We start from the raw sequence: 23,906 nt of genomic DNA on the forward strand, positions 1-23,906 counted from the left end.
CATAATCTTAGATTGCAAAACTCACTCAGGGAAATTTGCCCTCACTCACTCACCTTTTGCAGCCCTTGATTTCTTTGAATTTTTTTTAAACAAGCATAGACGTTAGAAAGAGACAAACCCACACTCACAACCAAAGAACATCATCATACTGTAACATCAGCATTAAATTAACTTCAACTGAACTGGAGATTATTTCACTGAAGAGGTTGTCAATCAATCATTACTTTACCAGCCAAATTATCTGAAGTAATAGGGCACCGCAGTCTCATTTGATCACTTATGGGGACAATCATTCCTGTTGAGCTGTATATACACAGTATAACTTCACGTGGAAAAATGTACCGTTTTGTTTTCAGCTGCAATCATTGAAGCCGTGATGAAAACTGGCTTTTTTTTCAGTTCCCAGTGGAGAAGGGAAGACGAGGTGAATGTGAGATGCCATGTCGGTGTTAGCCTACACAGCTAACCAGAGTAGCTGCCTTCTTTCGCCTGCAAAACAGCCTCGACGTGTTTGTGCTCCAGGTCATAAACAAACCGCAACACGTCCACTTTCCACTGTGTCACTTTTTCTTTGCATTTTCACTTTGCGTGTAATTTGCCTAAAAACTCAGAGAAAATGCAGTGTTTTTGTCCCCGGAAGCAGAGAAATTACATCACATTTTACCCCTTTTGTGCCTGCCCTCAAACGAGACTGCGCTGCCCAGTTGGGGATGTTGTTCATAGTTCCTCCTAGTTTTAAGGATGTCATGTTGACCCTGGACTACTGGGTAAACTATAGACCTGCCTCTGCATTAGCAATTAGGCATTTACAGATCATGTCCAATATGTTAAAGAATGGTTACTATGAATCCTTCCATTCAGCACTGCAGGCCAATCATTTCACAGTAACTGCACTTACTAGTAGTGAATGAAATCTGACTCATCAAGAATGCGGACACTATTTCAGTTGTGCTATAACTGAGTGCTGTATTTAATAATCATACTCTTTTGCTGAGCAGACAAAATTAATTTAGAACCCCTAGATGCATTCTCTCATGGCTGAAATATATGCTGTTACAAAGTATGGAGTGCCCCAGGGTTCTGTTCTTGGCCCATTGGCATTTTCACTCTGTAATAACACCACTGGACCAGATGGTATGTAGTTAGGGGATTACACCTCACTGCTTAAAATGCCAGTGTCACAGATTTCAAGATTTAAAACCAAGCTTGAACACATTGCACCAAGTGTGGCTTCTCTACACTGGCTCACTGTGCAGGTGACATCAGACTTAAAATTCCTGCACGGTTTTAAGTGGTGGCGCTCTTTGTTAACTGCAGTGATCCTTATTTACTATCACGTAACCTGCATTCACAAAGTAGGCTTACTATGGGTTCAGAGACTAAAATGTCAGTGGGCTGTAGGTATTTTTTCTTATTATGCACTCATTTTGTGGAACAACAATAACTTCTGTAATATACAATATGAAAATGTCAAAAACACATTCAGAAAAATGCAGATGGACTATATTGCTACAACAGTGACATTACTACAATGTAATCTCATTACAAAGAAACAATCTCATTACCTGAAGAGAAGGAAACTTGTGCTGCAAGAGTCTCTCTACAAATGAGAAAAAAAAAAAAAAAGGAGTCCTCAACTACTCTGATTGTTCATAAATAATTTGAAAACATGTGTAATTTAAGAGGTTTTGTTCCTCTGCTTTAAGGCGGTGAATTTTAAAGACAGATTTTGGCCTGAAAGACTGAGGTTCATCGGGACACCGTCTGGCTGCAATATTAAAGTGTCGACGATGAAGAAACTCGACACTCTTAGTCCACGTTGAAAAGCAGCCGAGCGCACAGTCCTCTAAGGATCGCTCCTCTTGTCCTTTCACTGGGGGTGGAATTTGAGCCCCCACCCCACCCCACTACAGATTCTCTCACCAGGTCACTCACAGCGCCTTATGGATTTTAAACGAACAGGTTTTTTTTTGGTCCCTCACATTCAGTCAATTCAAACTATGACATTTATCCAGACGTGTAAACAAAAATCACATTAATTCTGACAGATTCGACAATTGTAAGCAGTGACTAGTTACATAAACACCAAACTAATCAGGGGTGACTTTTACAAAGTCACAGACTATTTAATCTGATTCATCTTATTTTGAATTACACATTTTAACTGTGATTGTGTTGAACTTTATCTCAGATTTTTCTTTAAATAGAAAATAAGGCAGGATTTATTACATCATCTTTCCTGTTGCTTGGAAAAATTCTTCAGTTTTAGTTCTGACCCCATGTCAACAAATGTCCTCATCACTGGGGGGCGCAGGTCGTGGTGCGGCTGCGGTCAGGCTCAGAGGTGTGCTGATGGCGTCTCACTGTGGGTTTTGCGCCGACCTTTCCCAGCGAGGGGTCGGTCTCTCTCCTCCCACAGCGTGACACCGTCACAGGCACAAATCTTCTTTTGGTTCTCAAACAGACCCGCTGAGCGGGCGATGATCCCGCAGGCCAGCCTGGAAAAGACACAAAAACACTGTTCATGACCAAAATGACCCCACACACAGGTCCAATCCCACCACACATGGGTGGAAATAACAAGAACAGGATGAACATTTAACATCATTAGACACCAAATAATCAGACAGGCAGGTTATAAGTCAGCAGGGGGCAGTAAAATGCCAACTGAAAAATCCTCAGGTGATGACATGAAACTGATTAAATATCAACTATGCAGCTAGTCTACCTTTGCCCAGAGTTCCCAGTCTGTTTGGAGAGGAAATGTCTGCCTCGACCCAGGTCGTCCTCACCTGCATCCACGACCAGCGACCGACCAATCACATCCCACACCTGCAGCACAGGGCCCAAAACAGAGTTAAAAACCTGCCCACTAAAGGTGTTTTATAGCAGAGGTGATCTCAGTTACCTTTAACTGAGCATCTTCTAGTCTAAAGGAGGCTCTGCCGTCGGGGCCCGCAACAACATTCCCCAGATCACCCACATGCTGCGTGTCAGAATAAAAAAAAAAGAAAGCAAAAACAAGAGGACATAACTCATATACAAGACTAGAACATCACAGACAGGAACATTATATCTTTCACAACATGAAAGATAGAAATATTGCTTCATAAAAAATGTGGAGCTCCTATGTCTTGATCCTGTTTATGTAAAACGCTCCTGCATTACTCATCCCGCCGCCGCACCGTCATTATGAGTATTAAAGCCACCTGCGGTTCATGATGGCAAACTGGAATCAGTGTTGTGAAACCTTTGCAATTCCAGTGTTTCGAAACACTGTTTCAAAATGAAGAAGTCGTGTCTGGCTGAAACAGTGCTGTATTACGCCCCAGTGTGGTAAATGAACAGAAATGTGAGTTCAGCACCTGATTGTCTGACACTGAACCTTGTTATTCCTCTAGTGTGCTTTGATTCTTTTTGGACTCTGAGCCTGTCTGATCAAAATATTAGATATTTAAAAGACTTAATACATATTACCCAATACACAGAAACTCCCTACAAGCCATAAAAAAATCTCTTCATATAAAATTATATAAATGAAGATATAAACAATATAAACCAACACATTAACAAGACGTACAAAGTTTATATAACATGTCACAGCTGATTATTTTAACTCCTTTTTCATTAAACCTTTAGAAGTGAAACATCCCGAGCTCTCCTTAGCCAGGAGCTGTTCCATATCAGTATTCTTTCATTGCAGTACTTATATCGTGTCTTCATTTACATGTTGGCAGGCTTTATGGTTGTGAATATATACAAATGTCTTTTTTGTTCTTTTTTTTATATTATTATATTAGTGAGAACAAGGGAGGAGTGGGGTACAATTAGCTAAACCTAGCAGCTAACATTAGCTTATCGAGCCGGCTGCAACACTGTTTGTCATAGCTAACAACATAGTTCTGTTTGGGAAGCTAACGTTAACATAGACTTTTGTTTGCATTTGTTGTTATATGTATTTGTTGTTAAGACTGTTATTGCAGGGTGAAGCGAAGCTATTGTGCTTTAGACACCAGTTACTGGCTTTGTTTAGCTTTGTTGGCTAGGAAGGTGCGCTAGGCTAGTTAACGGCTAAATTAGCGGTAGCTCATCTGGCTATAGTCAGCCTACTTTTGGGATTTTCACTTTTATTTTACATGGTGTAGATTTTGAATGGTTCTTCAGTTTAAAGCGTTCTTTAATAGATGTAAATAGACAGACTAAGTTTAGTTTCCATTAGAAAGCATTGTAGAGTATGAAATTTGTCTTCCTATAGTAGCAATCCATAACCTGGCTAGCAGGGTGAACTTTAGATAGAAACCTAAACATATGACTGTTTCTATAATAACAATCTACTAGCTATAATTTAGTTTTACAAGTCTACAGACTAGGTAAATGGACTGCATTTATATGGCGCTTTTCCATCTGCATCAGATGCTCAAAGCACTTTACAATTATGCCTCACATTCACCCCGACGTCAGGGTGCTGCCATACAAGGTGCTCACTACACACCGGGAGCAATGGGGGGATTAAGGACCTTGCCCAAGGGCCCTTAGTGATTTTCCAGTCAGGCGGGGATTTGAACCGAGGACCTTCTGGTCTCAAGCCCAACACCTTAACCACTAGACCATCACCTCCCCAAACTAGGTAGATGTATACTACAATCTTCTCCTGTATGAACACTTAGGTTTCAGGTACTAACTCCTATAATATTATGTAGTAATTATATTTCTTGTATATGTTGTTTACTACCCTGATTGATTTTAGGAAGAATGGTAGCACACCTGGCAACACAACAATGAATGGTCAACCAGTTGGAATTGTGAAAACTTATAAATACCTTGGGACTATTATTGATGATTCGCTGAAGTTTGAGGCAAACTGTGAGGCGGTGTGTGGGAAGGGACATCAGCGCTTGTTCTGTCTCAGGAAACTGTCGTATTTTCACATTGGCCGAACCATGTTAACACTATTTTATTGTGCTTTTATTGAATCTGTTTTAGCTTTTTCTTTGGTGGCATGGTTTGGCAGTTTGACATTGAAGGATAGGAACAGACTGAGTCAGATCATTAAATGGTCCAGTCGGTTGATTGGTGAATCGCAGCTGAGTTTAGAGTCCCTGTACACTAAACAATTACAGCGGATAACCAACTGCATTATAGTTGATGACTCCCACCCCCTGGCTAATGAATTTCAGCTTCTACCTTCTGGTCGTAGGTTTAGAGTCCCAAGGTGTAGAACAAAATGCTATAGGAGTAGTTTTGTCCCAGCAGCAATTGTGCAACTGAACACATCTTAGTAGGTTTGCATATGGTTATATTTAGATATTTATATACTTATTTATTTATTTGCCCTTTGCACACTAGTTTTAAGATGACCATCTTTTTAGTGGTTTTAAGGTTGTGAGTCCTTGGTGGTGTTTGTTAACTTGTTTTGTGTATGTTCTTTGTTAGTATTTTTAGTGTTTTTTATTGTTGTTGTTGTGTTGACTAACTTTTCTGTTTTCTGTTTGCTGCAAGCCAAATCTACCTACGGGTACAAATAAAGTTACCTGAACCTGATTGTGTAAATGTCACTTATATGCATGCTGTCCATATTCTTGAGCTGTTAATGTGAGTAGGGAGAGTTCCCATGGGATAAAAAAGCTTTTCAACCTACCATCCCTGGTTCTCAAGACCGGGCACATAAATGGCGCTACTCTTTTTTTTTTTTTTTTTTTTTTTTTGGAAGACATTTAGATGTACCTTAGTAAACACTAGTAGAGTTCCACCTTGGATTTGGAATGTATAATAGAACATATACCTTACTGAATTTTCATGCACTTGACCACTAGATGTCACTATGGTGAGACATTTCAAACATTCCAAATGATCAAATGTTTTGTTTTTTGTTTTTTCATTCAAGGTCTTCAGCATTCCATTTTGCCATCACTACCTGTGGGGGGTGCACAGCCACATCAATAGTTTTGGACACTTTTATAGCCAATGTGCCAAATCTAAAGATGGTTTTATTATGATGCATATAAGAGCAAGAATAAGCGCGAACATCAAACTGACTAAGAAAGACATCCACCATTTATCAAGATAATAGCTGCAGAGCTGAAAACATTACAGCTTAATGTCCTTAAAATGGGCAGAGTGCCACCGCTCTAAATTTTGATAGTATAGTCCTCGTGCTGTGGTTTTGCACCAACAACTTGCCAAATATGAACAAAATTCACTGAGATATAGGTGAGATTTCACCGTGAGCAGTCACCTGGCACAGTCCATAAATACAGTTTTAATATTTATGTTTTGTTTTTTTGTTTTTTTTTAACTCTATAGAAAAGACTGAACTGTACCCTTTCAGAATCTCCTGGTCCACCATGCTGTCTTCCAAAGGGGTTATAATGCTCTCCACAACTGCAGAAAAGGAAGATGAATTTATTAAGAATTTCCCAGTGGTTACATCAACTTTCTTTGAAGAGAAACTCAAGCACAGATCAAACCCCAATCTCCAGCTGTCTGAAATGAAGCCACCACAGAAATGGAAAATCTTGCAGTTCCTTGAATAACCGTTTGAGGCTGGCTCCAAAAAGGAGTCACTTCCAATAGAAGCTCATGTTAAAATGTCCAATTTTAGAGGAGAAATAAACGTGTATAGCGGTTTCAGGCTCCATTGCTATTTTCCCCCTGCGTGGTAACTGTGCAAGTGACAAGGTCAAGGTAACTATTTGTATCCAAAGGTAGATTTGGTTTACAGTGAGGTGAGTCGACTTTCTTCACACACACACAGACAACACTCAAAACACGATTAAAAAACAGTGACAACAGTGCTTCATACTAAAAGACAGGCATGAGAGCAAATGAGTAAAATACAAAGAAAAAAAAAAACAACCTAGCAGATAAATGTAGGTAAATGTTTTTAATAACATCAGTTCAGATATTTTAAGCCATATAGTTAGAAAGAATTAGGGGCAGGGTTGCATTGAGTGACAGGTAATGTTAGCGTTCCCAAACCCCACTAGCAGTGGCTGCTAGCTGTTGTCAATCAACAGCGTCTGTGCTTATGGCTACTAACAAACCACATAAGAAGTCTGTGCTCCAGTATTTACACTGAGTGAATTTTTTTGCATTAATTTGCATGTTAGCACTGTTTGTGCTAATAGCAGGTAATGGTAGCTTGGTGACATTGGCTCCATGAATTTGCAGGTGTCCCAATTCCCGAAGTAAATTATTTTGCCAGATTACAGAAACAGTAAACAATACAAGTTTTTTTTAACAATAAGTACAACAAATTTATGCTAAACGACTGGAAGACATTTGCACAAGATGTTTGACAATACTGCACATAACTCCAAATAACTGTTGGTTATGCAGAAGGGGTTAGGGCCATTATCGCTGTTAGCAGGTGTTGGTAATTTGGCGATGTTTGCTCCACGGTTCCTGAGACAATAAGGTGGTCATAATTTTTTATAATAACCTCACCCAAGCCAACCATCATGAACATAAAAAATATGATTAGTAAAACACCCGTTAACTTTAGCCTGCTCAGGTCACACACAGTCTTGGCCACACTCTACCTCTTTAGCTATGTATGGGATGGTCGGGGTTAGGCAGAGTAAGCGCTGCCAAAACAGCAACACCCAAACTCACACTATAGGAACTTCAAAATTGGACCCACAGAAATCCTGTGGGTGACGTCAGAGAAGGTTTCAGTTTATATGTAGAGTCTACGTAGGGAAAGCAGACCTCCTGACCGCTGTTGCTCAAGTGTTTTGTCTACTACTAGCTGTTTTCAGTCAACAGCTGCTCACTACTGCCACCGACTGCTTTGTAGAATATCACAACAGAGAACACTACAGGAGGAAAGCCTTTTTTTTGTGAAAGTGCACAAGCCACAAAGTAAAAAATGCATTTATGATTTTTAGTGCACAAATGTAACACGTTCCTCCTGATGTTGATTTAAGAGACATCAGGTCCTCACATTTTAAAAGTTGGAACCAGTGTCTATTGTTGAAATGAAGTACACTAAATAACGCATCTCTTCACAGAGGTCCTACCTCAGGCAGTCCTGTGTGAGGTCCCCCAGAGTGTGGACGTGGATTCCATGGGGTCCAGGCTCCAACCCATCAATGGTCCCGTCAATCAGGCAGTGCTCCCCAGACAACTGGAGGAACCTCACCACACCTTGGACTGGACCCACACCGGCCAACATGGCTACTGCTGCACCCAGGTCTGCCACAAAAATGTAGCACATGACAAAAACCAACATCCAGAGACAAACTGAGCAAACCTGCACTTCACATGCACAAGAAAGTATCAGAAATATTTCACCAGGGATCAACTGTGACATCTAATTTTAACTGTCAAAAGTTAGCTATATATATTTTTAAGCCCTCTACATGCGATTGGCTGAAAGAAGATTCCAAGTGTGACCAACACCAATATTCTCAACTACTCCACCCTGGGTTTACAAATATTGAAATCCAGATTATCCCCAGGCTTTTCTGATAGTAATAAAAAGATTGTGAGCAAGATAACGCCACAACAAAAAATACAGTTTATACTCATAAGGATAAAGTGAATAAAACGTGAAGAACTTGGATGTACCAGATCACTCCAAAAAAGCAGTAAGATTTGCTTATATCATGCTGTCCTGCCACCTGATGGACATGTCCAACATCACTGCAGCAAATAACATCACATTCATGATGGAAATTAGGAGTAGGTGCGGTTTTTGAAGAGTCATATCTTAGAATGAGCTTGTTTATCAGTTCTTTTCATTTTCATAGCTCAAGTCGCGTAGCCTTAGAGGCCACTGCTGCTTCAGAATCAGAATCAGATTAGTTTTATTGCCATATGAGTGAACAAGTTCACAATATTAAGAAATTGCTGCGGTACTTGGTGCTAACATTAAAAAAAAAAAAAAAAGAGTAGTAAAACAAGTAATATATAATAAAACTTAACACTATAGCAATGTTACAAAATGTACAGAATGTATGAGCTAAGATAAATAAATGGTGATAGCAACAATCTAGAGTTCTAAAAGTTCTTGTTGATGAGGCTAACAGCAGAGGGGAAAAACTGTTCTTATGGCGGGAGGTTCTGGTCCGAAGGGACCGTAGCCTCCTGCCTGAGGGGAGGAGGTCAAAAAGGCTATATCCAGGGTGAGAAGGATCGGCTCTGATCCGACCTGAACGCCCCAGTGTCCTGGAGATGTACAGGTCCTGAAAGGATGGAAGGTTGCAGCCAATCACTTTCTCGGCAGAGCGTATAATAACTGTAGTCTCTGTATGTCCCTGGTGGTGGCTCCAGCGCACCATACGGTGATGGAGGTGGTGAGGATGGACTCGATGATGGCAGTGTAAAACTGCACCGTGATCCTTGCTGGCAGGTTGAATTTCTTCAACTGCCGCAGGAAGTACATCCTCTGCTGGGCCTTCCTGACAACAGAAGTAATGGTGGACTCCCACCTGAGGTCCTGGGTTCGAGTGATTCCCAGGAAACAGAAGGTGTCCACTATGGTGATGGGGGTGTCAGCCAGGGTAATGAAGGGGAGAGGGGCTGTGTTCTTCTTAAAGTCCACAATAATCTCCACTGTTTTCTCGGTGTTCAGCACCAAGTTGTTATAGCTGCACCAGGACACCAGTCGTTGGACCTCCAGACTATAGGCGGACTCATCCCCATCAGACATGATAAGGGTGATGTCATCTGCAAACTTGATAAGCTTGACAGACTGGTAATCAGAGGTACAGCAGTTGGTGTACAGGGAGAAAAGCAGAGGAGAGAGGACACAGCCCTGAGGAGTACCGATACTGGTGGTCCGGGAGTCCGAGACATTCTTCCCCAGCCTCACGTGCTGCTTCCTATCCTTCAGGAAGTTGGCAATCCACCTGCAGGTAGAATCAGGCATGTTCATCTGGGAAAGATTAGCCTGGAGAAGATCTGGGAGGATGGTATTGAAGGCAGAGCTGAAGTCCACAAACAGGATCCTAGCGTAGGTTCCCGGGGAGTCCAGATGCTGCAGAACGAAGTGCAAAGCAAGGTTGATGGCGTCATCCACAGACCTATTGGCTCTGTAAGCAAACTGCAAGGGGTCCAAGAGGGAGGCCGTGAGAGATTTGAGGTGGGACAGAACCAGACGCTCAAATGACTTCATGACTACAGAAGTCAGTGCCACCGGTCTGTAGTCATTGAGTCCAGTGATCCTCGGTTTCTTGGGAACAGGAACAATGATGGAGGTTTTGAAACAGTCAGGCATGTGGCAAGCCTCCAGTGAGGAGTTGAATATGTCTGTAAACACTGGGGCAAGCTCATTAGCACAGTGTCTCAGAGTGGCAGGTGAGACACCGTCTGGCCCAGGAGCTTTGCGAGCTTTTATGTTCCTAAACTGCTTTTGCACCTCATCATGAAGAGCTGTGAGGGTGGGGAGAGAGGAGTGGAGCTCTGGTATGGAAGTCCTTGATATTGTGGACTCCACTAAAGTGTGGTGGGTGGGGGAGGTGGTAGAGTGAATGTCCATGCTGGATGTGTTACTGGGTATGTTGCTGGGACTGGAGGAGGTGTGAGGGCTGTTAAACTGGCCATCAAAACGACAATAGAACTCGTTCAGTCTATTTGCAGTTTGTAGGTCGTCTGTGAAGTGGGGGGTTTTAGGCTTGTAATTGGTAATCTGCCTAAAACTTTTCCACACCGAGGCTGCATCATTCTCTGAGATCTGCTGCTGGATGTTCTCAGAGCAATGTGATCTAGCAATGCCCACTTCTTTGCTAAACCTGTACTTGGCCTCTTTGTAGTAATCTTTGTCTCCACTTTTAAAAGCCTCCTTATCTAACTACAGCCGTTTCAGTTTGGGAGTAAACCAGGGTTTGTCATTGTTATAACGCACCCTGGTGCGTGATGGTACAATGCTGTCCTCGCAGAAGTGGATATACGAAGTCACAGTGTCCGTATACTCATCCAAACTATCACAAGCAGACCTCATTGAGTCCCATTGTAATTTGAGTTAACAGAGAGGCACGCGAACACCCCTCGTGGTTCCTCACCTCGCCCCGGTCCACCGATGCCTTTCAGTACAGCCCTGCGTCCGGTGCTTTCTATCAGGTTCTGAACCTCCGCACTGGTCAGAGCAGATTCCACCAGCACCTCCTCTTTACCAACATCGATATTCACCACCTGCACTCCTGCTCACGTTAAAACGTAAAATAAGCAGATACAAGAACACAAACAAGGTCGACATGCAAAGTTCACAGAGCTAAAGTTTCTTTAGAGGCAAAAGTGATGCTTTTGACAGAATTGGAATGTAAATGCTGTCTGACGGTATATTACAATGCTAAAGCCAGAAATGACCACTAATTAATCAAATTTTATATTTCATGACAGGTCATTATTATGAGGTAATATTCCATGTAATGTGGAGTTGCGTCAGGAAGGGCATCCGGCGTAAAACCTGTGCCAATTCAACATGCAGATCCACCTTGGATTTGCTGTGGCGACCCCGAGTGCAAAAACAAGGGAGTAGCCGAAGGGACTTACTATTGCGAGTAATAAGCAGCCCCGCCCGTTCGGCAAAAGTGCTATTGTCATGACAACCGCTAAATGAAATTCTTTCAAACCTGGATTTCCTTCAAGCGCAGCTCTGACTTTCTGTGCACAGCTCTCACATGTCATCTGCACCGCAAACTCCAACTAAAGAGAAGAACGTTCACACAAAAACACGTGCATGCGTTCGTGATAACTGTCAAGTTTAACTACGTCACTGCACAGGTAAGCCGAAGCCGCTAATGCTAACCGTTAGCAAACTTCTGACCACATTAATACTAAACAAGCATTAGTTTGAAACACAAAACGAAAAGCACACCTTAGCTGAGCGGTGAGTATCCATTGTGTTAAAAAAAAACGTCGTCGCCTGGTCAATAAAACTGAATTATATTCCTGAGTGACAAACGACAACACTGAACTTGGCTGTGAGTGCCGCCATATTGGTGAGGTCTGTCTATTGTGTCACAGCGCCCCCAAGTGCCACCTTTCTGTCACTGCTGCAGACTTTGACCTCCGGGGCGGAGCTAATGAGGTGTGACTGGTAGGGGTGTCTCACGTGACTACATTAATGTCATTCTTTCAAATAGAATCATCATTAAGAAAGTAATAAGAGTAACATAAATAATAATCTGAAGAATTATCGTCATCATCATTGTATTTTCAAGCACTTTCATGTAAAAAAATACATTGAAGGCACAGAGGTTAAGAAACATTTACAATGAATTAAAACCACAAACTAATTCTAAACTGCAGAACACAGTTTCCCTGTGATCAGCAGGTGATGCAAATGAGGTTAGTCAGTCAGTCAGTGGATCTGCAAACATTTCCACCAGTAAATCTAAAAACGAGAAGAGAAAGTGGAGGATTTTGAATTCACAAAAATTAAATCCAAGTTTGAGTCTCCCATGTGCCTTCTGGGAAACTGTCGTTAAATTGTCATGTATGAAACTCCTTCAGAGATGTTTGTGTGTCTTCATGGCTTCCCTCACTAGCCTCCTTCTTGCACAGTCAGTCAGGTTTAGAACATGGCCTCCTCCAGACAGATCTATCGTATGGGACCATGGTGTTTGCATTTCCTAATGATGGATGGAAATGAAGTCCTGACTTGGAGATTTTCATGTGGTTGAGGTAAACAGTAAAATGCTTTGCTGCAAGCAGAAACTGCGAGACAACATCCATCTGGTGGTCTTCCCAAATGGAGGGATCTGAGAACCCACATTGTTGAGAACCCCTCTGGATTGTCAGCAGGTATCTCCGGTTCAATAGTGTTTGGCCCCTTAACATGTGCACTTCGCCTGAGTGGGGCAGCGAAGAGTGGTCAGCCTTCACCTGCAGAAGGGCTCCCACTGTGGGCTCTATTCAACCATAACCATCATGAGCTGGCTTCAACTGCCAGGGCAACTTCCCTGATGGCCATCCTCAACTGCTTTGGATCTACACTTATTTTCTGCAGGAAATGGCGCATTGATGCTGCTGGGAAATCTCGACAGCCAACCTTGATGGGAAAAATGGCTGCGTGCCATCTGTTGGTGAGAGCCTCTTCAATCAAGTCCTGCTACTTGGCTTTTTTCAGTTGGTATGAAGTTCTGCTACTCAGTAAGTTCTGCTACTAAGTTCTGCTGTGCTCCGACGGCATGGTGGATTAGTGGTTAGTGCTGATGCCTCACAGCAAGAAGGTCATGGGATCGCTTCCTGCCCTTTCTGTGTGAAGTTTGCATGTTCTCCTTGTGTTTGTGTGGGGGTGCTTCGGTTTCCTCCCACATTTAAAGACATGCAGAATAAGTGAATTGGAAACTTTCTAATTGTCCAGGTCTCTCTGGCAAAAGAGATCTCGATCTCAGTGGGACTAACCTGGTTAAATAAAGGATAATCAGTCAGTCATAAACAATAATTACATGTTAATGGTGTCTGCAGGAGGGTGCACGTGTGCGCATACATGAGCTTTTGAGTTAGCGGAAGTTAGCTTTGAGTTACGGAAGTTAGCGTGCACGCTAATGTCCACGAAATGTCTTGTAAATCACTCCAGAGCTGTTATCAGGTTACAAAACAGTGTTTTCAGTTTTAGAAGTGTTTATTTCTCGCTATCTTTTACATAATATATTAAAAAGAGGTTATATTTACACACAAACGAAACTGAGTTTGCAGCCAGCTAGACCAGCCACTGATGTCACTGTGCCGCTCTACTCTGATTGGCTGTCAGTCCTGCCCCTAAAAAAAGGAACAGAATGTGACTTTTTAACCCTCTTAAAATAGGTCAAGGTTAGCCATCTTTGAACTTGGTCTGTGCGTCCCAAGAATGTGTCCTGTGAATTTGAAGACTGTGGCAGTAATCAGACTGGACTTATGCTGAGCACAGACCAACAGACAGACAGATGGACAGACAGATGGACAGATGGATGCAAAGTCTTCTCAATACCCAATCTCCATCAAATACGGCCATGAGGTTTAAAAAAAAAAAGAAAGACAAAAACTGTCCAAATACTTCTGGACCTGACTGTATCTCCATGCTGAATTTATCAGCATGTCCTGAAATAAACGCTCTGCCTGCGTAGCAGCAGCAGAAAGGCAGGCAAGGTTTTCTGCAGAGTTTCCATAAATAAAATCGAAGCACCATGAAGGTGGTGGTGATGTTTGCTCCATACGGCGTGCTGAGGCCTTCAGATCCACTTCGCAACCTACCTATGGATTATTTCCACATCATCAATCTGCAGATTAAATGCCGACAGTTGCTATGGGAGACCTGGTGAGTGCCTTCCAGGATTTTAGTGGTGCAGTGGACACCGGTGTGGTTTTGTGTTCTCACCCCGTCAGACCTCTTGGCATCTTTTCAAATGCAGGATGGAAACGGTGATAGGAATAAACCACAGGAGATGGCAGATGACCCTGATGTGGCATTAAATCTGGGCCATGCTGGTAAAAAAAAACAACCCTGCAGCAAGTCTAAAATAAATCCAGGATGAGAAGCAGAGAGTGATGCTGCTTTCAAGACTTCACCAATGTTATCTGCTTGGTCTGGAGAAACAGGAAGGGAGGGAGGGAGTGAGCCACCACCGCTCACACCATCACCTGCATCCGCCGCTGAACGCCACCCACGCTTACATCATATCAGAAGTGCTTTTTCTGCAGAAATACAAGTTACAATAAAAAACTATTGTTTTGCATTGCTCAGAAAAAAAAAATCAAGAATGATTCTCAAAGTGTGGGCCACGGCCCCTGGTGGGCTGTGAAGGTATTGCGGATGGGCCATGAGAGGTCATTAAAAATCACTCTGTTTCAATTTCATAATTTTGCATTTCATTAATCTTTTCAAGTATCCTCAAATAAACTGTAATTTCCTGCAAAGCCTTGCAGCTAAAACGGTAACGTGACTGCGGCTTGGCAACTGTAATGATTGGTGACTTGCTGTTGAGCCAGAAACACGGTTTAATTTACGTCAACACCAACATCCGAGCGTTTCACACAGAGATTGAGAATACAGCCTCCTCTGTTGGCTTTGACCTTTGACCCCACGCTCTGTAATATGACCACAACTGAGCTGGTGTGCGCTCGTCTTTTTCTCTTATCTTTTCTCTGTGCCAGCCTCCTGCGCAGTCGCGGCTAATTTATTCTGTCCATGTGACGCTGTCTCAAACCTTTACCCTGATGCTGATCCGCAACGCTGAGCGCCCCGTTCAAAGGAGGTGAAGGAGAAAGAGAACGCTGCAAAGACACCTGAGCCCACGGGAGGCCTAATTCTGCAGCATGCACATACACACACACACATGCACGAGAGTTTTGTGTGAAACCGAATCACTGCGCCGTCCACAGCCGACCCAAAGAGAGCGCGGGCCAGGACACAAAGGAAGGGAGCAGGAGCTAAGGATGTATGATAGGCACAAAGAAAAGAAGCCGACAAAGACAAAGAGGACGTAGAGCTGTCAGGAGGTGCATGTTTCTTTCAGTCCGTGCATGTGGCTGGAGTGTAAAGCAGCGCTGACAGGAAGTGTCAACAGCCTCGTGTGGAACAGTACCGGCTTTATCTGCACTAAATGAGACACCGGCTCACTCCGCTCCCCCATTACCGCTGACCTGGAGTCCGCTGCAGAAATGTGATGCACCTGAAATCCCAATAACTGCTGCAAGTAAGCAAGAAAATCTGAGCACTTTCATTCCAAGGAAGCTTCACACCAAAAGTGTTCTGGTACTTAGTGAAAACAGGATCAGGCCTGCGGGGGTCCTGGTGGCCTCCAGGCTGCAGATGTGGAAATGACAGAAACTGACAAACAAGCTTATAACTGCACATAACTTCAAACACACACATCGTTTGAAAGAGCAAGAGAGAGAATGAAGAAGAGTCTGCTTCAGCTGCATTCATACTAAATCCTTTCTGCAGGGTTGTGTGGATTTCTGACCATTTCCTTTGAGTTTTAGAACATAACTACTGTGAAACATCAGAAAGTCTGTGTTTTCTACTCTGATTCACATTTCCCTCCAAATTGCACAATTTGAAGTAAGGGATTAAAAATGCACTTAATGGAATAAACTCAAATACTGCAGAAAAAGGTTGACACGTGTGTGAGGTAGTTTTTTAGATGATTTGAAAAGTCCTTATTTCGTAAACACTTTTTCTGCAGCTATCTGTCACATGACCAACAGAAGGCGTCACATGACCTTCTAAAACACACAACGCGATGCATGTAAACAGAGGAAGAGACGGAAAGCTTGTTAAGAGATGATGTCACTGTAATAATGGAGCTGGAAAAAAAACAACAAAATGGCAATATTTATCAAGACTTACCCAAATTACAGTTCTTGTGAGAGAATCGCTAGAATGATAATTATCGCGTGAGGACATAACACAGCCGTTGCATTCCATCACTCAGTAGAAATGCTGTCATCTTGCTATCACATTCTGTCAACATTCTGAAAATGTTTCACTTTTGCCCAAATATGAAATGAAGACCAGCTACTGACAACCACACCTCTTCCTAATCCATTATCAATCCTGCATCCACTAACCATCCAGCAGGTGGCAGACAAGTTGCAAAACAAACCAAACAAAACAAAGTTGCTTTACAGATTGATCTGGTGCATCAAAGTTAATCAAATTACAATGTGTTTGTCCTCATTTTATGCTCTTTCTGGTGAGTTACGTATATGACAACAGTATTTATTGTTTTTGTGTTATCGTGTTAACAGTCTGGAGGAGATGGAGTCATTTATGAGACTGTTCACTCACTGCATCTTGCAGGATACATCCCTAGGCTTTTCCAAAGCCTAGGAAAAAGATGGGAAGAGGACACAGCTGTTTGCAAAACTAAGGGGGCAAGTTTGAGCAGAACGGGCACCAGTCATATATACTAAATAAATCTGACCAAATCCTTTTCTCAACTGCAATTTTATTATTTATTATAAAATCTGTGCACTCAAACTGAGAGTGCAAAGGTCCATGCAAAAAAAATGTTACATTTGGATTTTTTTTTTTACATCTTTTTCATGTGACAGAAAATCACAATAACTGCAGATTTTTTTTTTATTTTCAGTTACAGTCTTTAAATTTGAGAACAAAGCTACACAAGTCACTGCAGCAGTGATATATGACTGATCACAGAGCGAGTAAAATGGACCCCGGGGCCCCACTTTACCGGCCAAACCTCATGACACTGAATTATTCAGCTCCCCAGAGGAGCGGTGGGGCCCGTGAGCGGTGCCAGGGACCCTGCAGAAGTCAGAGTAAGGTCACAGCCCAGCGAGAATGCCTGCCATGTCTGCTGATTGCACCCTAACAGCTCCAACCGAAGGTGAAGCCAAGCATGTCCAGGGCGCCATCTTACAGCCCCCCCCCCCCCCCCCCCCCAACCCCCCATCCACTGCGTCCGTAATCAGAGGGAGCAGGGACTGTTTTTGTACAAATGCACAGTAATTAAACCATTGGACATTTGCTTGACCTTCTGCTGTATTTCAGGGAATTTGCACGTCATGCACATTGTCAGGCCTCAAGTCCAACAAGCTTTTATTTTGAAACCCTGCAGGCAGTAAACTGTCATAAAATATATCGAAACGTACCATAGCTTATATAATAATCAGAAAACTGACTTATTTCATTTTTGCATGCTTTCACACTTTGTTAAATGTATGCCATCATGTGTTCTTTTCAAAATAAATTACTTGCATTATAGTACTGGGGGGATTAATCGGTAGAGCAGTCACCAAAAACTGTAATAATGGGTTAAATTGTTACCATTTATCAAGTAGAAATGGTTACAGTTTCACAAGTTTCATATAATTATGAATTTCAAATATTATTTTGGCTTTTGGTCAGGCTGAAAAACAAACAAATTTAGGAAATAATGCTAAATTGTGGATATTATGGATTAATTTATTGAAAATATAGTGATAATCTTAAACTGGTGAAAAGGAGCTTCAAGAGTACAACAGAACTCATTAGGTAACTCATTAGGTGTGCAGAGCTGTTGTTCTGAAGTGGAAGTATTGTTCAAATTTCCATAATATTTATGCATTTTACAAAAATTTAAACTTAACCCTAAACCATTTAAAGCTACAGTGTGTAGAATTTCAGGGTGTTTATTAGTGGAAATGTAATGTAGCATTCATAACCATCTTTACCTTACTGAAGTTTATAATTATGTGCAACCACAAATCCGTGTGCTTTCATAAGCTCAGAATGAGCCCTTTGTCTCAGCATGGGAGTTGTACCCTCATGGAGGCCGCCATGGTGCACCACCATGTTGATACAGGAACCCAAAAGGGACATACCTTCGCCACCTTTGGCATTTTGCAGCACGGCCAGAAGACTGAAGAAAAAAAGAAGAGGAATCAGTGGTTACTCCCTGTCTACTGGTTGCAATCTGCAACATCACCACTAGCTGACACTAAATTCTACACACTGTAGCTTTAGAATTACAAAGTTGCCAGACAGCTGGGAAATTTGTGTGTGTGTGTGTGGTGTGTGTGTGTGGCAACTTTTTCCTCATGTTCAATAAACAAGTCTTAAGGAGTTTGATATTTTGTCTAATGAGGACACGTTATGAAGACTATTCCACTTGAATTCACTTATTATTTCACAGCAGCAGTTCAGCTTCTGTTTTTTTTTTCAGTCTTCTCCAGAGCACCTGTTTTTGTTCTGCTCTATATGTAAGCGGATTTGTGTGGACATGAGTCCTGACAGCTAACAGTGAATCCGTACTGACTGAGGATCAGCTGGGCTTTTTAATGGGCATTAGTGGCCGTAATGATCGACTGAGTGATTGGAGCTTTGTGATTAAAAATTTACCAGTGGGCATCTCATGTGTGAATACGAGACAAAGCAAGATTAACGCCCTGTGTTAACAAATTTGAGCCTCGTTAGCTTACAACCACACTGTGGCAAAGAAATTAAGTGATTTTGATTTACGTGTGTATGCTGTATGCAACCATATGTCAGATTAAAGGCAGTGGGTGAGAGTGTTAGTGTCTCTAATAACAAGGTATAGAGATGACTGCAGTACCTCACTGAATGTCATCACGACATCACGTGACATCACTGACGTCACGGGTCTGATATGCTTGTTTGCCCCAGAAAAGCAGAAGTCTGTGGAGAAAACCAGGTATCAATATAATTCCTTGAGTAAAGTCATGAATGTGTATGTCAATGACCTCTGATTTGACCTTGAACTTAGACCTATGACCTTGACATGACCTGTGTTGCGAGAAGACAGACCACTGAGTTCCTCCACCAAATTTGACTGAATTCACACTCTGCATTTTCAAGATATCATTGTACTGTAGGCAATGACCTCTGATTTAACTTTGTCCTTAGACCTATGACCTTGGTATGACCTGTGTTTTGAGAGGACAGGCCACTGAGTTCCTCCGCCAAGTTAGACTGAAATCCCACTTTATGTTTTGAAGATATCGACTGTAGGTATTGACCTCTTATTTGTGTTGTGTGGGCTGCCAGAAGAGGAGGTACTGCTGGCCCACCACCAGAAGGCGCCCTGCCTGAAGTGCGGGCTTCAGGCACGAGAGGGTGCTGCCGCCTCAGGAACAAGCCGTGGTGACAGCTGTCACCCATCATCCGTGACAGCTGTCACTAATCAACACATCTGGTATAAAAGCAGGAAGACACCTCCACCAAACTGCTGAGATATCATCTTCATCTGGAGGTAATATCCTCAGCCTTTTGTAAATCTGTTTATTGTGAGTGTTTGCAGGAGAACCGGTCGTTTTTGAGGAGGCTGTGCAAGACGGCGCTCCTTTTCAGCTGAGACCGCTGCAACGCGCTGAGTGAGAGGTGGAGGTGGCATTCCCACCAGTGTTACTGGGTGTTCACACACCCACCCTTTGACTGTCTTTTGCTTTCTGCCAGCAGTACCAGATCTGACATGCCGGGAAGGTGGCCACCTGGGGACTCCAGGACTTGGCGGCTCCAGCATTCCTCGGGTTCAGGTGGCGGTGGAAATCGTGTGGTTCTAGTTCGTTTCCAGACGGGCGTCTCCTATCGTCGAGCCTGCCCACACTACACCTTTTATTAATTGACTGTTGCACATTCTGATTCTGCTGTGTTTGGTTGTGACATTCACACCAGTAAAGTGTTATAATTTGACTCCTTCCATTGTCCGTTCATTTACGCCCCCTGCTGTGGGTCCGTGTCACTACACTTTCCCAACAGGATATCTCGGCCAGCGTCATGGACTCCGAGGGGCGTCACCAGGTTGTTGAACAACCAATGGGAGAGCAGGGAGCGCAGGCATCTGCAGGAGGCGTGATTGGTGAGCTACAGCATATTCTCACCGCCTTTACGGCTCGAATGGATCAAATAGCCGAGCAAAACATCCTCCTGAACCGCAGGGTGGAGGCTCTCTCCGCGCAAGTGGCGGCGAGCGCTCAGGGCGCTGCTGCAGCTCCTCCTCCTGTCGATCCTGTGCTAGATATTAATGTTCCAGTGGTGGTCCAACAACCCCTCCCACCATCCCCTGAAGCATACATAAGCCCTCCTGAGCCGTACGGAGGTTGTGTGGAGACGTGCGCGGACTTTCTTATGCAGTGTTCGCTCGTCTTCGCACAACGTCCCGTCATGTACGCGTCAGACGCAAGCAAAATAGCTTATGTGATCACTCTGCTTCGGGGAGAGGCACGCGCTTGGGCTACAGCGCTTTGGGAGCAAAATTCACGGCTCCTTCACACGTACACTGGGTTTGTGAGGGAGTTCAGAACTGTGTTTGATCACCCTAACAGGGGAGAGACCGCTTCAACTGTGCTGCTGTCGATGAGACAGGGACGCCGGAGCGCAGCCGCTTATGCAGTCGACTTCCGCATCTCGGCTGCGAGGTCCGGCTGGAATATGCTGCGCTCCGCGCCGCCTTTGTAAACAGACTGTCGTCAGTCCTAAAGGAGCACCTAGTGGCCAAGGATGAACCGCGGGAATTAGATGGGCTTATTGATCTCGTTATACGGTTAGACAATCGGTTGGAGGAACGCCGTCGGGAACGAGACGAAGGACGTGGCCGGGCGCGCGCCGTCCCTCTTCCTTCCGGATCCGAGAAGGGTCCGCCCTTCCCACGCTCCCTGGCCTCTACGTCCCGTGGGGCGACAGCTCCCCCTGCTGACGAAGCTATGGACACGAGCAGGGCCACATTTAGACCACCTAATAGACAGAGGAGGTTTCCACGCGGGACGTGTTTTGTTTGTGGCTCAATGGAGCATCAATTGAGCGATTGCCCCGAACGGTTAAACACCAACGCCCGCCCCTAGAGACTGGGCTTAGGGTGGGCCAAAAACTTCACGTGGGACACACACATATTGCCGCACGACTCCCAGTTACAATCCTTAGTGGGGATTTAACCCTTCAGGCCCCAGCACTGGTAGACACAGGGTCAGAAGGGAATCTGTTGGACAGCAGATGGGCCAGGGAGGTAGGGCTCCCTCTGGTGGCGCTACCTACACCATTGCAGGTGCGAGCACTAGATGGCACCCTACTCCCTTTACTCACACACAAGACACCACCAGTAACTCTGGTAGTGTCAGGGAATCATAGGGAGGAGATTGAGTTTTTTGTGACTCCTTCTACCTCCCGTGTGATTCTGGGGTTCCCCTGGATGTTGAAACACAATCCCCGGATTGATTGGCCGTCCGGGGTGGTGGTACAGTGGAGCGAAACCTGCCATCGGAGGTGTTTGGGATCCTCGGTTCCTCCCGGTTCCCAGGCGAAGGAGCAGGTCCAAGTACCCCCCAATCTGTCGGCGGTGCCGGTTGAGTACCACGATCTTGCTGACGTTTTTAGCAAGGATCGGGCACTCGCACCATCCATATGATTGTGCCATCGATTTGTTGCCAGGCGTGGAGTTCCCGTCCAGCAGGCTGTACAACCTCTGCCGACCTGAGCGCGAATCGATGGAGACCTACATCCGGGACTCCTTAGCTGCCGGGCTGATCCGTAACTCCACCTCTCCGATGGGAGCGGGTTTCTTTTTCGTGGGAAAAAAAGATGGCGGTCTTCGTCCATGCATTGATTATCGGGGGCTGAACGAGATCACGGTTCGCAACCGATACCCGTTGCCTTTGTTGGATTCAGTGTTCACCCCCCTGCATGGAGCCAAAATCTTCACAAAGTTGGATCTTAGGAACGCATACCACCTAGTTCGGATCCGGAAGGGAGACGAATGGAAGACGGCATTTAACACCCCGTTAGGTCATTTTGAGTACCTGGTCATGCCGTTCGGCCTCACTAACGCCCCCGCGACGTTCCAAGCTTTGGTTAATGACGTCTTGTGGGACTTCCTGCACCGATTCGTCTTCGTATATCTGGATGATATACTCATCTTTTCTCCGGACCCTGAGACCCATGTGCGGCATGTACGTCAGGTCCTGCAGCGGTTGTTGGAGAACCGGTTGTTTGTGAAGGGTGAGAAGTGTGAGTTTCACCGCACTTCTTTGTCCTTCCTGGGGTTTATCATCTCCTCCAACTCCGTCGCCCCGGATCCGGCCAAGGTCGCAGCAGTGAGAGACTGGCCCCAACCGACAAGCCGTAGGAAGCTGCAACAGTTCCTCGGCTTTGCAAATTTCTACAGGAGGTTCATTAAGGGGTATAGTCAGGTTGTTAGCCCCCTGATGGCCCTGACCTCACCAAAAGTTCCCTTCACCTGGTCGGATCGGTGCGAAGCCGCGTTTAGGGAGTTGAAACGCCGGTTCTCGACTGCACCGGTCTTGGTGCAGCCCAATCCTGGTCGCCAGTTCGTGGTTGAAGTGGACGCCTCTGACTCGGGGATAGGAGCCGTGCTATCCCAGAGCGGAGAAACCGATAAGGTTCTTCACCCGTGTGCCTATTTTTCCCGCAGGTTGACCCCAGCAGAGCGGAACTATGACGTGGGCAATCGAGAGCTCCTTGTGGTGAAAGAGGCCCTTGAGGAGTGGAGACACCTGCTGGAGGGGAGCATCAGTGCCTTTCACGGTTTTCACTGACCACCGGAACCTGGAGTATATCAGGACCGCCAAGCGACTGAACCCCAGGCAAGCCCGCTGGTCACTGTTTTTCGGCCGTTTTGACTTCCGGATCACCTACCGCCCCGGGACCAAAAACCAAAGATCGGATGCCCTGTCCCGGGTGCATGAACAGGAAGTCAAGACCGAGCTGTCGGATCCTCCGGAACCCATTCTCCCGGAGTCCACTATCGTGGCTGCTCTGACCTGGGACGTGGAGAAGACCGTCCGGGAGGCCCTGGCACGGAGCCCGGATCCCGGAACAGGACCGACAAACAGATTATACGTCCCACCAGAGGCCAGGGCTGCCGTCCTGGACTTCTGTCACGGGTCCAAACTCCCCTGCCACCCAGGGGTGCGTAGGACCGTGGCAGTGGTCCGGCAGCGCTTCTGGTGGGCGTCCCTGGAGACTGATGTCCGGGCTTACATCCAGGCCTGCACCACCTGCGCCAGGGGCAAGGCTGACCACCAGAAGGCACAGGGACTTCTACAGCCACTTCCTGTGCCTCACCGCCCCTGGTCCCACATCGGTCTGGATTTTGTCACGGGCCTCCCGACGTCCCGGGGGCACACCACCATCCTCACGATAGTGGACCGTTTCTCCAAGGCGGCCCACTTCGTGGCCCTCCCGAAGCTCCCGTCGGCCCAGGAGACGGCGGATCTCCTCGTCCACCATGTTGTCCGGCTGCATGGGATACCAACAGACATCGTTTCGGATCGCGGTCCCCAGTTCTCCTCGCAGGTGTGGAGAAGTTTCTGCCGGGAACTGGGGGCCACTGTGAGCCTCTCGTCTGGGTATCACCCGCAGACTAACGGACAGGTCGAACGGGCCAACCAGGAGTTGGAGCAGGCCCTCAGGTGCACGACCTCCGCACACCCGACGGCTTGGAGTGAACATCTGGCCTGGATCGAGTACGCTCATAACAGCCAGGTGTCCTCTGCCACTG

At 45.0% G+C, this 23,906-nt stretch overlaps 1 protein-coding gene across 1 annotated transcript; it reads right to left on the minus strand.

The window, feature by feature from the left end:
* Window positions 1-1,387: 1,387 nt before the first annotated feature.
* On the minus strand, window positions 1,388-11,959 carry ccs (copper chaperone for superoxide dismutase). Its single transcript, XM_034163998.1, has 8 exons — window positions 11,822-11,959; window positions 11,577-11,649; window positions 11,007-11,144; window positions 8,022-8,196; window positions 6,321-6,381; window positions 2,909-2,986; window positions 2,729-2,832; window positions 1,388-2,498 (listed from the first exon to the last, which is right to left on the minus strand). The coding sequence occupies exons 1-8, from the start codon at window positions 11,843-11,845 to the stop codon at window positions 2,339-2,341; spliced, it is 813 nt and encodes a 270-aa protein (XP_034019889.1). The 5' UTR covers window positions 11,846-11,959; the 3' UTR covers window positions 1,388-2,338.
* Window positions 11,960-23,906: the final 11,947 nt, after the last annotated feature.

The sequence above is a fragment of the Thalassophryne amazonica genome, chromosome 23 (assembly GCF_902500255.1).
Source record: "Thalassophryne amazonica chromosome 23, fThaAma1.1, whole genome shotgun sequence".
Classification (NCBI taxonomy): Eukaryota; Metazoa; Chordata; class Actinopteri; order Batrachoidiformes; family Batrachoididae; genus Thalassophryne; species Thalassophryne amazonica.